Genomic DNA, 16,411 nt, shown 5'->3' with positions numbered 1-16,411 from the left:
CTGATGTGCTCTGGTGCACGGCTGCCAGACAGGTACAAGAAGCTGAGCCCCTCTGTACCTGCTCTTCCATCTTCAAATCGTTCAACCACTTAATTAGTTTGCCCAAGAAAGAACTTTTGATTATGTTTGCAGGAAACAAAAAAGGAGTTTCAGGTTCTGTTTTATTATAATACATTTTCCATTGTTAAAAAAGAAGAAATTTATTCAAATGTAATAACAGAGGGCACTACAGAGTATGACCAGAAGTCTTGGCTTTGTTATTTCAAACATTGAAACAACTGATGTTTAAAAAAAGCTTCTGATCCTGTTATGTACATGTTAAGAGCAGACAAAAATAGCAAGCCTCTTACAGATGGCTCTTTTGCTCTCATCTCTTCTTACAGTCCACACAGTTGCCTGTGGCGAAAGCAACACAGGTTTTAATTTCTTACATGTGATTCCAAATGTGCAAGCCAGATATTCCTGGTAGAGAGTAATAAACCACACTTTTCCAAAACTCTTTTCTTCTAAGACAAGGCATGCGTCAGTTTTGTGACAAGAAAATAGTGGGGCTCCATAGAATTGGAGATGGGGCATGGGTGCTGCACAGCTCATTCTCCAGGTATGTCCCCCACAGCACTGCAGGGACCCCGGCTGGAAGAAGATTGATCCTGTGCTGGGGCTACAAACTGCTTAAACTCAGCTTCTGGTCACTGAAGAGCCAATGGCCCGAGCTGCAGGGGGTAAAGGCTCCTGCCTGCCCTTGCAATCCATGGTGGTCTTTTTTTAAACCTCAGTGCTTTGGCAGCCCAAGGAGCTGAATCATAAAATGGATGGGTTGGAAGGGACCTTAAAGATGATCTAGTAAGCTTGGTCAGGTCCACTAGCAACAATTACTGCACTTACAGGGATGAAGAGGGAGATTTCAGTGGCACAGTGGTCCCAGCCTGGAACAAACAGCTGAGTTTTTGTCAGATACCCCTAGACCGGGGTTCTGCTGCTCCCAAAGGGGGTCAGAGAAGCCAGGGAAATGGAGGCTTTGCAGGCAGGAGAAAACTGAGCAAAACACTGTCATGCCAAAAACAGAGCCCTCATTTAACACGCTGAGGAATACAGCCTGTAAGACCTGCCCTTCCTTCCTGCCTCCCGCCCTCGCAGGAGCAGCTCAGTTTAGGCACGGCAGGCACAGGCTCCGACACGCAGCCCGTGCCTTGCCTGCCCTTCCACGGGCCTGGGAACCCGGGGTTTGCCACTTGCACAGGCTCTCAGCTGGACGACACACAATAAACCCTCAGCAATACTTTTTTTTTTTTTTTTTTTAACCAAAAGTAGTGTAGAATTAAAAATGTTTCTTCACACAGGTTAAAATAGGTTATTCACAGAAAGAGCCCATGGGATGTAGTGGATAAGAAACAGGATGTGTGCAGAAAGCCTGCACCAGCCCTCAGCAGAGCACCAGGGGTGTGAGGATGGAGAATTTGCTTCCAAGCACTCCCAGACTAGCACAAAAATCGTCACAGGCAATGAAATAAAAGCAGATGTAGCAAACAGGCTAGTGCTGCTCTCAGAAAGGGCGACGCAGTTGTTAGTAAGTCTCGGGGGCAGCTGCGGCCACAAACTGTCCTGGGTCCCATCCCAGCTCGGGGCTCCCTGTCCTGCTCCGAGCTTGTCCTGGTGGCCCGTCAGTACTGTCTCTCTCTGGATCTGCTCCGGAGCAAGCCCAGCAAGGAGAAGGCACCAGCAGCAGCTGTTACAAACCCAATAGCACTGATGGCTCGCTTGGCCTGCAAAGGGGAAGCAAAACACAGGCTGGGAACATGAACTTTTTTTTCTTTTTTTACCCCCAGGCATGCTAATGAGGAGCAGGCAGAAATAATGAGGGCAATTAAATGAATGAGAGACACCTGGCCCATAAGCAGAAGGGGTAACACCCAGGCTTTTACCCTTAGGCTGTAGCATTCAGTAAGAGGGCGGTATCAGGGTGCAGAGAGACCACATAGTGAACCTCCTGGTTCAGGGTCTCCAGTGAAGCCAGAGGCAGTGGTAGTTTGGACTCTGTGCCTGGGGCTTTGCTGTCCCCATGCAGTTTGCATGCTGTGCCCCGGTCCAGGGGCTGACACGGAGCAGCAAGGAGGTGCGCTGTGAGGCACACAGGGGTTTAGCCCATGTTACTTACCTGGTCTGAGACCCCCTCACCGTAGCGGAGCAGCGTCACGAAGTGCTCACAGTTGCTGCCAAGCAGGTCGTAGGACACCTCCTGGTCAATGAGGTACTCGGCGCGCTTGATGATCTCCTCCACCGGCAGGGGAGCATAGGTGCCATCGTACTTGTTGTTGATGTGGTAGGTGTCATTTCCTACCACGTCCTTCAGGAGCTGCATCCTCACCCGGGCCTTTCTGCTGAACACTGACTTCGCGCTGGAGAAGGTGGCTGGGGGACCTTCATCTGGAGAAGGTAGCGATGGGATAAGCCAGGTCTCCAAGACCTCAGAGGGGTTTCTGGCTGGCTCCTGGAAACGCTATCTACACGTACACAGAGTCCCCCACCAGCCCATGGAGGGAGACCGGGCTCCCAGGCCACCCCAAAGCCCCTTCCACACCCTGCTGGGCTGCATCTGCCTTACCTACGGGTGTCACATTGATGATGTACCCGTCCCCCAGGTAGAGGGCCCAGTGCTGGTATGCTGGCCGGAAGATCTCAATCAGGTCCCCGGGTTGGGGGTCGCTGGGGTGTGTGGCGCTGAAGGTCTCGATAGCTGCCATCTCAAGAGCCTGAGGTCAGGACATGTCCCTCTTGCTGGGCAGGCTCAACGCAGGGCACGGGTGGAGAGGGGAGGTCTGGGATGTGCACCGGGCACCTGCTGGGGATCGCAGGCAGGGAGATCGCTAGGGCCTGGCACCATCACCCTCATATGGCATGTGGAGCACCGTCAAGCGGCACCCAACTGCTGCTGGTGGTCCCCCCTCTCTGCAGGGCCCCGGCTCGGGGTGCCCGGTCCCGCCTGCCAGCCAAGCCCTGGCCTGGGGTAAGAAACCAAATCGCCACCCCTCCCGCCAAGCGCTGCAGGCCAAGGGTGAAGCCATTACGGGCCGGCATCCAGCTCCAGTGCCCGTCCCCGCCGCAGGGCCACCTCCCCGGGCCAGCGCCCGGAACCGTCCCCGCCGCAAGCGGCCCCCCCCCCCCAGTCCCTCGCAGCCGCTCCCGGCCGTGCTCCCTTCGGGGCTCTGCTTGTTCTGGCACCGGGCCGGCCTCCCCGCAGGGTCGCACCTCCTTGCTGGCGGGGGGGACGGACGACGACACCCGGGGTGCCGAGCCCGTCCCCAGGTTGCGGGGCACCCCCCGGAGCCGTGCCCGCCGCCGGTACCCCGGAGAGGGTCGCATCCTGCTGGCAGGCACCTGCTCCCATCCCTGGCTCCCTCGCAACCCCGCCGTCCCCCCCCCCCCCCCGCAAACGCGTCCCGCTCACCCCCAGCGCCCGTCCCGCTCCTGCTGTGGCCTGGATGTCACCCAGGGGCGGGGGGACGCCAGCGGCGGAAGCTGGGCCGGCTCCTGGCTCCTCCCGGCCGCTATAAATGGCGAGGAGCCGGGCGGGTTCCAGGCAGGCGGCGCTTGCTCGGTGCCCGGGGAGCTGCTTCTCTCCCTGCCTGCCGAGCAGCCGCCCTGCCCCGCCGGCGGAGGCTCCGCTCCGCAGGGTGTTGCCAAACCCGCCCCCCGGGTGAAAGAGCGGCGCGGGTGGGCTCCGGTGCGGCAGCGGGGGCCGAGCCGGGCATCTCTCACCCGGGAACCTTCCCTGGGCGAGCTGCCGTTCCGCTGCTTTGCTGGCGAAAGGGAAGTCAGGGAGGTGGAGCTCAGAGTGAATCCCAGCGGCCGTTTTAGGGCAAAGAGGTTTCTAGGGTGGCTTTCCCCGTGTCTTTCATGTTGTGGGCCCGGAGGTTCCTTCAGGGCATCGGAGGAGTCTCACGATTGTGCCCAGCAAGAGTCCCCTGAGCTGGGGGGCGGCGTGAGTTGAACTAACCAGTGTATTCAGCGCCCAGCGTTTCAACTCAGGTGAGCAAGCCAGTTGATTTAAAAGGTTAGAGCAGCGAAAGATTTGTCACCTTTCTGGCTTCTGTTGACATGAAATAGTTGATTTAGCGGAGCGCTGAATTGCAGTTCTGCTTTCCGTGTCACCCCCCTGTTCCAAGTCTCAAGTATTCGCAAAGCTTTGCAGTGGAAAGCCAAGGCAAGTCTTGTGGTATTGGGGGGTGGGAAGGAAGCGTATCCATGGAAATCCAGAAATCTGCTTTACCTGGGCACAGCTGAGCCCTGTTGCCTGGGGAGAGCCCGGGCTGGGATCCCACCGGCTGCGGGGCAGGGGGGGGCGGGTCGAGCGTGGTCAGCAGCGCCCAGCATTCACAGAATCGCACTGCCAGCAGACGCGAGAGCGCGGTGGGAAGCTGCCGCCGAACAGGCAGGAAGAATGCTTTTATGATTGCGGTGAAATGCCAGCATAAGGCTGACAGTTCATTTGCGCACGAGGAGGTCTCTCGCGCCGAGTCATTTTCATTATGTAGCGAGGCTGAAAGCCCCCTTCCATTCCCACCCTCTCCAGAATAGCTGTGCTGTGCTGGATGGACAGCTGGCGTGGGCTGGAATGGACCAGAATAAAACGCCTTTTATCTACCTGACTGTTCACGGAGGTTACAAATACTCTTTTGGCCAGCAGCACACGTGAGTTTACGGATACAAGGGAAAGGAGAAAGGGTAAGTAAATAATACACAGGATTATGGCAGAAACAGCAGGAAGCCCACACTGTTCCTCACTGTAATCAGAAGTGAGGCTGCAAAGAACTGGAAAAGCAGCAGGGAAACCTTAATGGTGCATTCCTTACATCTCAAAGCTTCCCTCATGGCACTGGGAATTCGTTCAGGGCTTGTAGAAGGCTCAGGCAGGGCCTCGCTCCCCTGGGCCCTGTGAGTGCTCTGTCGTGGAGGGGTGTCTCGCACACTGCACGTTATTAGGCCTTGCCGCAAACACCTCTGATCTGCTGCAGGGGGGTCCTTAGCGTGGTCTGGGACTGAGCTGGTGCAGATCCCTACCCATGTTCATCACCAAGTGGCAGCTTCAGAGTTTGCAGACCCCAAGGAGAGTTTATGACAGGATCTCATTCTTAAGAAAGATTTTGTTAAGTTATGCTCTTGTTTAGCACCCACAGGCTGGGGGCTGATGACAACCCTGCTTCTTGTCCACTCAACTCTGACAGCAAGGAGACAGCTCTCCTTCAAACAATCACTTCTTTCAGTCCAGCACTACCAAGGGGGGCAACAGGGGTCATCTTTTTTACTGCACCTCACACCAGATGAACTCAGTGTCTTCTTATATATCTCTCTCCCCAGTTGGACCTGCCTTGCCAGAAGAGGAGCAAGAACTGTGTCCAGCTCAGCCTGCTAACCCCCTTCCCGTGGAAGGATTTGGGTAGGGTCATCTCATGAAAACCTGCCTGGGATGCTGTAATTAATTCTGACCTCATCAGTCTACGGTTGGTGGATCTACCAGAGGTGTGTATGTGACGGTGTGCAGCACACTTGTGCTGGCAAATTCTGTCTGGACTTTGTGTTTTTCAAACAGCTTCTGAAGACAACACAGTCTCTAACGGGATTTAGGACATATTTCAATTTGGGTTTATTACATGAGATTTTAGATAAACAATTTCAAAGGTTTTCAGCAAATGCAATGATTTATTAATTATTTCTTCTCAAAGTACTAGAGATACTATTAAAATAAAAGAGCAGAAAGTGATACAAATGAATTGGAAAATATTGCTAACTATAGGTATGTACTTGGGGATTCATTTTGATCAAATGCAGTGTTCATGATGCAGCCATAATCTTGCTCGTGTGCTCTGTCATCCCAGGACCGTTTCAAAGAAGAATCCCTTGATACCTCAGCTGTATCCATTTTCCTGTTCCTTCTGTACAATGGGGGAAAAGAAAGAACAACCATTTTAAATTTCTGTTGTTATCTGCAGTGAGAGGTCAAACAATGGTGCAAGCATGAATGAAGTCAGATTTTGGAGGAGCCCAGGTTTTGTGGTAGAGACTCATGCCCTGTGTACAGGAAATGGCATGTGTTCATTTCTGAGAAAAAGCTAAGTTTTCCCTCACAGTCTTCAAGCGAGATCCTGAATGCTGTGGTTCCTCTCTGGCCCTGTAGGCATGTGAGCAATGGGAATTTTGAGGTTTACAGGTGCTAAAAGGGGTGTATGTGTCTTGCCTCTGCTGAACATAGCAAAGCTGGGAAAAGCCTTACCTGTAGGCGTACACTGCAGAGGAGATGAGAATGATGATAACAGCTACGCCTGCCACAACTCCAATAATGACGGCAACTGCAGGGCCCTCAGGCTCCACTACAGGATCTTCAACAGAAGATGAAATAAGAGCCCAGTCAGTGAAAGGCAACCATACTGTGAGGACAATTTTATTCTCAACCATTGCCTCTCTGCTTGATTTATACTGTGTTCTCTGATCAATGTGACTTTCTGGAGTGGTTTCAGACCCAGGTCCTGTATGCTTTACAAAGCCCTGCTGTCCTGCTTTCTAGCACCTCTCCACTGGGGGATCTGACCCCTTCTTTTTGCTTGGATCCCCACAGGCTCTTACCCACTGAGTTACTAATTTACAGCATGGAAATGAAGAGCAAGCTCAGTCTTCTCCATAATGACACCCATTTTTGAAAGTGGTGTGTAATGCAGACAGTGAAATCCAAAATAGTTTTATTACCTGCCCTTTCCTCTGCGCAGATTGGTCCTGTGTACAATTCTGAACACTCACAGGAGTGGGAAGAGTTGCTGTTGGTAGTTTCAGAGCAAACTCCATCATTCTTACAAGGATTTGGCATACATGGTCCACCTAGCAAAAACAGGAGAAACGCTTCAGACTTTCTGATAATCCAACCCTGAGAGAATTGTTCTTGCTTAGATTATGCTGACTCCTAATGCTGGATATTCCCTGTATTTTAAGGTGCGTTACTTGTACTTGGCAACAGGAATAAGGGAAAGAAACACTGTTTCTACGATTAAACATCAGAGCAAGATCCCTGGTATGCTTTTCTTCTGTACACACTCTGTTGCAACTATCCCCAACCCAGTGATGTCCTAAAGCAGTAAGTCAAGACTTCTTAGCATCAAAGACAATGTGATAGCAGTTGACTCACTCCTGTAGCATCCACGACTGTAGTTTGAAATGCCACAGATTTCATCAGATCCACACACTATGTCAGAGCAGAAGACAGTGGAGCTTTCTGTGCACTGGCATTTCTGAGAGCAGTCATCAGTGGTGAATGTTTCTCCAACCTGCAAGACAGCAGTTAAATGTTAAAAAATATCAACTAAAATCAGCCAGAAAAACTTTGAGCAGAGCCCTGGGGCCCCATGCTATTCACTCTGACACCCTCCTGTGAATGGCAACAGGGCAGGTTTTTTTTGTGTTTTTTTTTGTTTTGTTTTGTTTTGGTTTTTTTTTTGTAGTTTGTACAAAAAAAAAAGCAAGTAGTTTACTAATCCAGATTTTTGAAACTCAAGGGTGGCCTAAGAAAGAAGGCAAAAGAAGAGTATGGGATATGAGATCCTAGCCTCAGGTGGGCTACATGTGCAACCAACAAGCCCTTAACTGTTGCTGCAGATAAGAAAGAATGGCAGATGCAACATATGATGCCTTCAAGGCAATGCGGAAAGGCCATGTGCCTTTTTTCTGGCAAGTGCCACCTGTTTATAGCAAGTGTCTGCCTCCTCCCATAAAACAATCTTTACTGGCTTAGGCCTTTTCTGTACCAAATCTCTAGTGTTACAACAGAAATCTATGAGATTATGAAGCTTTTCTACCCTGCAGTGACAATGGAGGATTCTCCATATTCCTCAGAGTCCAGCCTTGCCCGAGGCTCTCTTCATGTCATAGCCAATTCTCAACCGTTCCTACACCACTCTTCACTGAGAGGAGAGGGACCACTGTGACTGACAGAATTTCTCTGTAACTGGTGTGTTGTAAACTTTAGAGCATATGAGGCTATTATTTATCATAATAAAGGTGAAGAATTAACAGGGAGGTCAGAGCGTAATCATATACTTTCTCCAAGTGCCTGCCTTGAGTGTTCTGGCAGGCAGACTTTCAGAGGCAGACCAAGTGATCTACTCTCTCTTCTCTTTCCTGAAGAGACCAGAATTGTATTAAACAATTGTTCTTTGTTTCTAGTGCAAAATTACGTGCTGAGGAGAATGAGGAGATTGTCAAAATAATTAGCAGAAGAAAATATTGTTTGGTGTTGCGGCAGCTGTCTGACCCCCAGGGGGACTGTACCTCATAATATTTGTTAAGGTAAGTGCAGCCACATTGTCTGTAAGGCACGCAGTCAGAACCACTTAGAACAAAGCCAGGGAGACATTCACAGCCTTCAACACAAGGTGATTCGCACTCCAAGGGGCTGGTGAAGTCGTTGCAGGATGCTGGGCATGCGGATGTGCATGAGCTGTAGTTGCTGTTGGCAGGACATGATATAGCTGTAAAAATAGGGAGAGTCCAGTTATAGCAGGCTGCTGCACATTACTTACCTACACAATGCCCTTTGATAACCAGAGGATGTTACCCTTTTATAGGGGGCAATGCAATGAACGCACATACACAGAGATGGGCACATATGTATAATAGTACTGAAGCTGTAAGTAAAGCACTCCAAAAGTCAGGAAATGCATCATCAAAGCTATTTGTTTGCTACACTCTCATTCCTGGTGCTCGCTGCAAATAACTTCTCACACGTTCAGGGCAGCCGCCCCTGCAAGTGTCAGAGCTGTTTCACAACTCTGGGAACTGTGTTTCACCAGGAATACAAAGTCATCTAACCATGGGTGATGCAGGGGAAGTATGGTTTAATGAATGTCCAAACTTGAAAAAAAAAAAAAAAATTGGAAAAAAGATTTGAGATTATTGTAAGTTTTATTTCAGCACTTTTTCCTCTGAAAGATTTGGAGTTTTTAGCTGAATCTCTTTTTATCTTGAAATTTCACAGGCAAAAAGTAGTAGTATGTTTTGTAGATTTAAAAAGAGATTGAAATGGAATGTTTTTCCTTCAGATTTGTCGCTTTTGATGGTCTGCAAAATTTTAACTACTTTGCCCACCTGGGAATGGGGACACTTTTTTTCTCTCACAAAACTTCTGGCGACGGGGGAGCTGACCTAAACTGACTGCTCTGCTTTCCTAAGTAGCTTTCTAAGTGGGGGTCTAAGTGCAAAAGTCAGCATAGGACACAGAAGACAGGCCAGAAGAGCGAGTGTGCAGGCTAAACTGTGAACAGTGATTGAAGTGTGAATCAGCTTTTACTCCCCAAGAATCTTTATTCCATGGTACATCTAGAAAAAGCCTCAAATCTCATATTTTGAGAGTCCTTTAGGCAGAAACTGTAATTTCTGTTTCTTTCTGTGCTTACCACAAACTGTCCGTTGCCTCCAGCCTTCCATACTGACTCCTTGCTGCTGACAAGCCAGGACATATTCCTCCAGACTGCTACACAAGGTAGCGTTATCATCTCCTTGCACACACACATCAAACAGGCAGCTCCTGTGTGCAACATGAGAAAGCGTTCATTCCCAATGCCTTTGTTATTGTTTATTTTCAGCTGCTTTTCCGCCTGGCTCTGAGTTACTTCTGTTTTCCTGTATCTTGCTGACAGGAAAACAGAGGAATAAAAAAAACCCAAACCCAAGCGCAGCCACACGATTGGGAATATCAGGTGATCTGTTGTGCAGCCGCTGCTAACGTGTGAGGTATTCATATATGAAAAAGCAATAAAGAGGTACCTGACTGCTTGTCACAGTAAGTTAATCTTTGCTATCTGCTCCTGGTTTGGGCAAGCATGGCTGTATCTTGCTTATAGAGCAATTTTTAGTGCTGCTAACTCTTATAGCTGGACTACACACTTCTTTCAATTCTTTATTCCCCTCCCTATGTCCATATGCCTTGAATATTGACACAGAATTCTGTTTGTTTGCCAGTGCTACCTTCTCAGCTTTGCTCATCATCTGAATATCCATGCCCTGATTTTCAGAGGCATCGAGATCTGAGATGGGATCTGCAAGTATGCAGCACCTGAGAAAAATTAGGCAACCACTAAGAAGGTAAAACAGGCTGCTCAACCCAATTCTAGAATGAGGAGAAAAGTACGTTAAGAATCAGGATATTTGCACTGAAGCCAGTGGTTCAGTTTATTTGGCTTAAGATACCTTCACATTCTTCTCACAAGTAAGAGGGACTTTGAAGTGGGCATTAGCTATCCTTAAACATTAGTTACAACTATATGGCTAAAGAAAACTGGCAGCTACTTGGCAATTTTGTGACTGATGGTGGATTAATGGTGAATGTGGGGATGAATCAACGGGTTTCATACAGCTCAAAATTAGGTGTGTAGGAGAGCAGCCATGAAACACAGTAGGGGGAACTTTGTTGAAGATATCCGGTCAGTTACTCTTCACTAATCTGTTTTTTGCACTTCTCCGTGAAAGATTCAAGAGGTGTCACTGCCAGCTTCAGCCTTTGTGGCTATAGCATGAAGGCTACATTTTATGAAATTGCTAAAAGGTACCTGAGCCAAGTACCAAATTCTCACTGAATGTGGATGAGAACTGTAAGCACACTGGAAATCCCAGCTTGCAGGTATAATGCTTAACACTTCTGCTTTATCTGCGTAGGAAAACAGGAAAGCTACTTTCTAGAGCTAACAGAAAAGTGGAAGCCTAAATTGATGGCCAAAGGCACTTACTATCCCCAATTACTATTAATACCCTGGAGACTGAAGATGCAAAGTTCTTGTCAGAACTAGCGCCAAAATGGTTTTGCAAATGGGGAGAACAACTGTCTGCAGTAGACACTTACGTGTAAAAGAAATCTGGCGAGACCGTAGAATGACAATTTACGAAAGGACCTTTCGAGTCAATCAGGATTTGACATCTAGAAGTGCTGTTTTCTTGTCCCAGCTGATTTTCATTGCAGCCTTGGAAAAGCCCTGGATCTGGTTCCTCCTCAGACTCATTTTTGGAATTGACATCTCGTCTGGAAGTAAAGTCATTATGAAACCATCAGTTCTCTGTGCATCCAGCATTCACAGTACTGCTCTTTAAGTAACACCACAAGAGTACTTCTGCCTTGTGATGTAAGTGTAAACTTATTTCTCTCTCATGATTTATTCCGAATGGGAAGGAAATAGGTGAAGCAAATCAAAGATGTACTAAAACACTTCCTACTGTCTCAGAGATTTATGGATATTTAAGCCAAAAATGGATAGCTGTAATTATCTCTTTGGAAATTCTGCATGACACAGGCTTCATCCAAGGCCTCCTTCATCCAATATATTCAGTAAAACTTGAATTTTAGCCAGAATGATGCAGCTGGAATAGACCACTCTTTCTTGGACATACGATCACTTGCACTGAACACCTGGCTGTATGCCTGAAGTGCCAGAATTCTCCTGTAGGCACGGCCTCCAGAGCCCCTTCATGCTCAACACTACCCTACATACTACTTTCTACTATTCTGGCAGACAAGTTTTTGCAGCCAAATTATATCTTGACAGCTAATACGATTCCATTTACTTGCTGAAAAAGTTCTGTGTTAGTGGCTAAGCAACCTCGAGAGGTTTTTCAAAGCAAATTGGGAAGGAAGGAAAGAAAGAAGGAAGGAAGGAAGGAAACAAACTTCTTTCCCCACCTGTTTCAATGTCCTGTATGGACTAATTAGCACAGAATTTGCCTGACCATAAATGTTATGCTCATTTATACTCAAAAGAACGTCCTTACCTTTTGTGTACTGGCAGAAAACACTAGATAGCCATGCAAGTAAGGAAATCAGACTCTCCCAGAACCCCTTCGGGGAGGAATTCAAAATTCATCTTGATGGATTTCAAAGCAACCTTCATGTTCCAGAGGGAGGGATGACACTGAACTAGGATTTGCCCTCCCTCAGGCCCGTTCAGCACAACATGACGTATTTATCTTTGCCAGGAACCATGATCTTGGCAAAGATCTTATTCATCCCCCTGCCCTAGCAGTTGTAATGCTTGTAGTTCCAAAGAGGGATGCTGAACTGGAGTAATGCAGTGATAGTTCAGCCCTCTTTTGGCTAGATAGAAGGGCACTGATAGTTCACCTTAGTGATAAGCAGGAAAAGTCCCTACACAAAGACCAAGGGAAGAAGAAAGACCAGAAATAAGACAGTGTAGTTATTCCTGGATATTAACTATGGCTTAATTCACTCACTGCCAGTGGCTGTGCTTGCCATGGATATTAGGTAAAAAATTAAGTACCTGAGACGAGAAGCTTTTCTTTGTAGAGGAACTTTCCAGCTGTCACCAAAAGTATTCACATTCTTCACCCAAACACCTTCTGGATTTGTGAAGTCATTTCTGTATCTGCCATCAAAGTCACCACACAAGCCTTCCACTCTGTTTCTGTAGGTGTTGGCCAGCTTTATATCTGGGGAAGTTCAGAAGGAAAAAAAAAAAAGCCATTACATAGGAATCTTTGCTCCTGAGTATATGGAAGAGGTGGAAAGCAGTGCCATGTACTGCATTTCATCATTCAGATCAGAGTTGGTCACATGACATGGGCCTATACATAGGATGTGAACACAGCCCTGAACATACATGTTCATACATGTAGTCACAGGACTGTTTCTGTGCTCTGCAACATGGATCATGAAAAAAGTATTTTCTTGCAGCTAATAAATTATATAATATGACATCACCACCTGAGTGCTCTTAGTGCATACTGTTTACTGCTTTGCAACAAACTGAATGCACCACCCACTTTATGCCCTTCACTTACAATCTACTTGCTCATTGAGAAACAGAATCCCTATAAAACAGACCTTTTCTTTCTGCAGTTGGAGTTTTAGGGTTTGGAATGGTGGTCATGTGTATAAATGGCCTAGCACTTTTGCCATATACTCAGAAATAACATGGCTACATTCTGTTGTAAACCAGAAGTAACTGTTTTGAACAGCGGAGGTAACGTGTTCAATTTACATGAGTTAGTTGTGTATATGGGATAGAAGAGTCCTGATGAGAAACGCTAAATAATGGGATTATTTGGAAAAGAGTTGGGAGGAAGCATGTAGAAGGATGCACTCACAACACATTTTGCTATAATTTTCTGGAAGAATCATAGGCTCAAAGAGTGAAGGTTTCTAATTTTGCCTTGGCTTTACACCTCCTCTGGGATGAGAACATTTTTTTGAGACAGTGCATAAATATTCCTGTACATTGTCTTAGTATCACTTACCTGCATTTTGATTGCCATCAAAGCTCACGTACAAGCCAAAATCTGTCTCCAGGTAAATTCTTGTTGTCCTCTGATATATACGAATACCTTCATGAGGATGAGCAGGGGGTCTCACTCTCACACCATCCAACTAAAAGGGAAAGAATAAGTTAAAATTCATAATATGTAGGCCAAATTAAAATCTGGCTTCAGTACAGGTCAATGCTACAAATGAACACTCCTCTTCTCTGGTTTTATGATAAATATATCAGATAATTTAACCAGGTAAAAAACTCCATCCATTTTTTTAAAGTTAATAAAATCATGTATTGAAGAAAGTGATCTGAACACAGTATTTTCATATCATCCTAGGAGATTTATATTATTGAACTAAAAATGTATACATGAATGAAAGAAATGAAATTTTCCTACCATTATTCACACTTTTCCCTACCACTGATAAAAATTTGTATGGCTTTATTGTAAGCCTTGGGGTATTTGGGATTTTATTCCTGAATCTCTATATATTCATTTATTTGTTTGAAGTAGAATTATATCCTTCATAGCTATAGAGAAAAAAGACTCAACACAACTAAAAATCACATTTGTGGTTGCCCCATAGCACTACTGTAATAATATAGTTAGCTTTAATACTTAAATTCTTCAGAACAGACATTTAATACTCAAAGGTGTTTTACTCTAAGGGAGAGCCTTTCTCTGTGCTCTGCAGTCAGTGAGAGACTTACCACTAGCTGCTTGTTCTGCCTGAATCGTACTGTGTGATTGTAAACATTGATGAGAATCTCTTTCAGGTAAGTAATGTGTCGACTTCCACGGAGAGGGTAGTTCGTGCCTTCAATGCTGAACTGTGTCAGAGTATCAGGTAGGTCAGGGATGGTCTGAGCCAGAATATATGTGTATTTCCCTTGAAAGTGGTGCACCAGACCATCAAAGGTGATGTAGTGTGGATCGCCCATGACCCGGCATTTCCCAAAACCTAAAGGAGAAAAGCTTTGTTACTCTCCAGTCTGAATGTGCACATGCCAGATCCCAAGCACGGATCACTTTAACATAAGTTAGATAAAAACGATCTCTGCTAGCATGCAGGTCTCTTAAAGTAAAGATGGGTGTTCGGGCATCACCCGAGTGAACAGGCACTCAAATGGAGAGACAACCAGAGAAACTCATTCATCTGCTGAGGACCAGTGTGAGCCAACTGAACTGAAGCAGAACATTAGGGTTTATAGACTTTATACAGACTAAGCTGTGCACATTGGTTCTCTGTAGAGGAACGACTGGGCCACACAGCATGGCTTGCAGTGGGCTCTTAGAGGTGTCGGTTTCATAATCCGCAGCAATGTGTTGCTACAAAATTATTGGAACATGAAATGCAATGTCAAATTTGGCTGGCTCACTGCTGTCGCACTGATTTCTTCTGAGCTTACTAAATTGATCACTGCGGTCACCAGACCTAACAATCAGATGCAGCGACTATGTCTAATTATTCTCCTTGATCGTTGAGCAGAGAACAAACCATTATCCCAGAACCAAGACTCTCCTTAAGACTGCTGGGGTGCCTCTGTTGTGGTATTTTGCCAACATGGAGCAGGAGGAGGATGGATTTGCATAATACTCTTGTACTGATCATCAATACAGTACGACCTATGCCATACTATTCTTCAAAATTGAAGTGTAGAGTTACTAGGCAACAATCTATGTCCTAAAAAAATCTAATTTACCCAGAGAATATGGGGACCAAGGTTCTCTGACTGGCCTATTACATGTCTTTTCAGATTTGCTCTGTCCTGTTTTGCCTTTATTTTTTCTATTCTTGAATCAACGTGCAATGGAAAAAACAGAATAATTGCCAAAGAATTCACAAACATAGGTGAGTTTTGGCTTTAGTATATGCAATGCAAATCTTTTTTTCTTTTTTTTTTTTTTTATTTACTGACTGAACTGTGAAATTTCTAGATTTAAGTAAATTTCAAACTCTTGTTCCTCTTCAAATTCTTTGTCTTGTACTGGAACTTTCAGTTCTGAGAACTGAGCCCTTTTTGTGTTCAATAAAGTGTCATCAATAGCACTGTCAGAGCTTCCTTCTTTCCTGTGGAAAAGACTGGAAGTGCCATGGAAGAAAGAATAGACACCAATATCCTTCCTCCTTCTCCAGCCCTCCTGGTACACCACGTGAAGACCTGCCCACACATACCTGTTGGATTGCACTTGTGTTTTCCATTTTTGATCACGCAGGTTTCTTTAGAATCACAGCTATAGTTCTTACATTTGATGACACCGTTCTTCTGACACTGGCATCTTTTGGTGCAGTGTGGAGTTATCCAGGTCTCCCCAGCCTGGATGGAAGTTGTGTTAATAATGTTACCAAAGTGCTCAGCTTTGCAGTGCAATACAAGTTCAATAGCAAAGGGTGTGGGGGTTTCCCACGTGCAACCTCTCTGGTTGGCAATTCCACAACTGCTCAATCCAGGGGTAGTTTCACAAAGAGCCTGGGAGGGGGGATCTCAGTCCATTTATCTTACTGTCTTCGACAAGAGAATTTAAAGACAAAGCAGGACTAGGACAGACTGCTTGAATTACTCTCATCAATTGACTAGTTTAGAATATGCCTCAATTTTGGCCTCAGGTGCAGAGTACCAAGCTCCTGCACCTCCTAATACCTGAGCCTCCAGTTTTTACTGATCAGATGAAAGGTATTTGAGAGATAGCCCCTGACAATTTCTCTCCCTCTCTCTCATTCAGATGGACAGGTGACCAATTTTCTACAAGTTTTGCAGCCAGAGATTTGCTCCACCAACTACTTACACTGTAGTAATTGTTGTCATCATCCCTGCAGCCACAATTGCTCAGAGGTACACACTTGCCATTACTGAGCACATAATTATCATCACACTCACAGCCCTCTGTGCACTCTTCTGTCTTCTCACAAAGGGAAGAGGCAAAAATGTCATTGCATGTTGATGGGCAGGTGGAGACACAGTCTGTGTAATAGCTGTGAGATGGACAGGGCAATGCTGTGTGGGTGAAGAGAATAGAACCAGTGTTATTAAATACATTTAGAAAGTGCACTGAAAACATATGCCTGACTGAAAGCTACTTGGCATGTAAAATGGTAGTATAGTATTGCCTTTTAACA

At 46.3% G+C, this 16,411-nt stretch overlaps 1 protein-coding gene across 1 annotated transcript; it reads right to left on the bottom strand.

The window, feature by feature from the left end:
* Window positions 1-143: 143 nt before the first annotated feature.
* PLAAT1 (phospholipase A and acyltransferase 1) lies at window positions 144-3,775 on the bottom strand. The gene is made up of 4 exons (XM_074153145.1): window positions 3,446-3,775; window positions 2,603-2,839; window positions 2,156-2,424; window positions 144-1,763 (listed from the first exon to the last, which is right to left on the bottom strand). Exons 2-4 carry the CDS (start codon window positions 2,739-2,741, stop codon window positions 1,662-1,664), a joined length of 510 nt encoding a protein of 169 aa, XP_074009246.1. The 5' UTR covers window positions 2,742-2,839; window positions 3,446-3,775; the 3' UTR covers window positions 144-1,661.
* Window positions 3,776-16,411: the final 12,636 nt, after the last annotated feature.

The sequence above is a fragment of the Numenius arquata genome, chromosome 9 (assembly GCF_964106895.1).
Source record: "Numenius arquata chromosome 9, bNumArq3.hap1.1, whole genome shotgun sequence".
Classification (NCBI taxonomy): Eukaryota; Metazoa; Chordata; class Aves; order Charadriiformes; family Scolopacidae; genus Numenius; species Numenius arquata.
The sequence above is the reverse complement of the archived record's forward strand: the minus strand, read 5'-3'. Positions and strand labels throughout refer to the sequence as shown.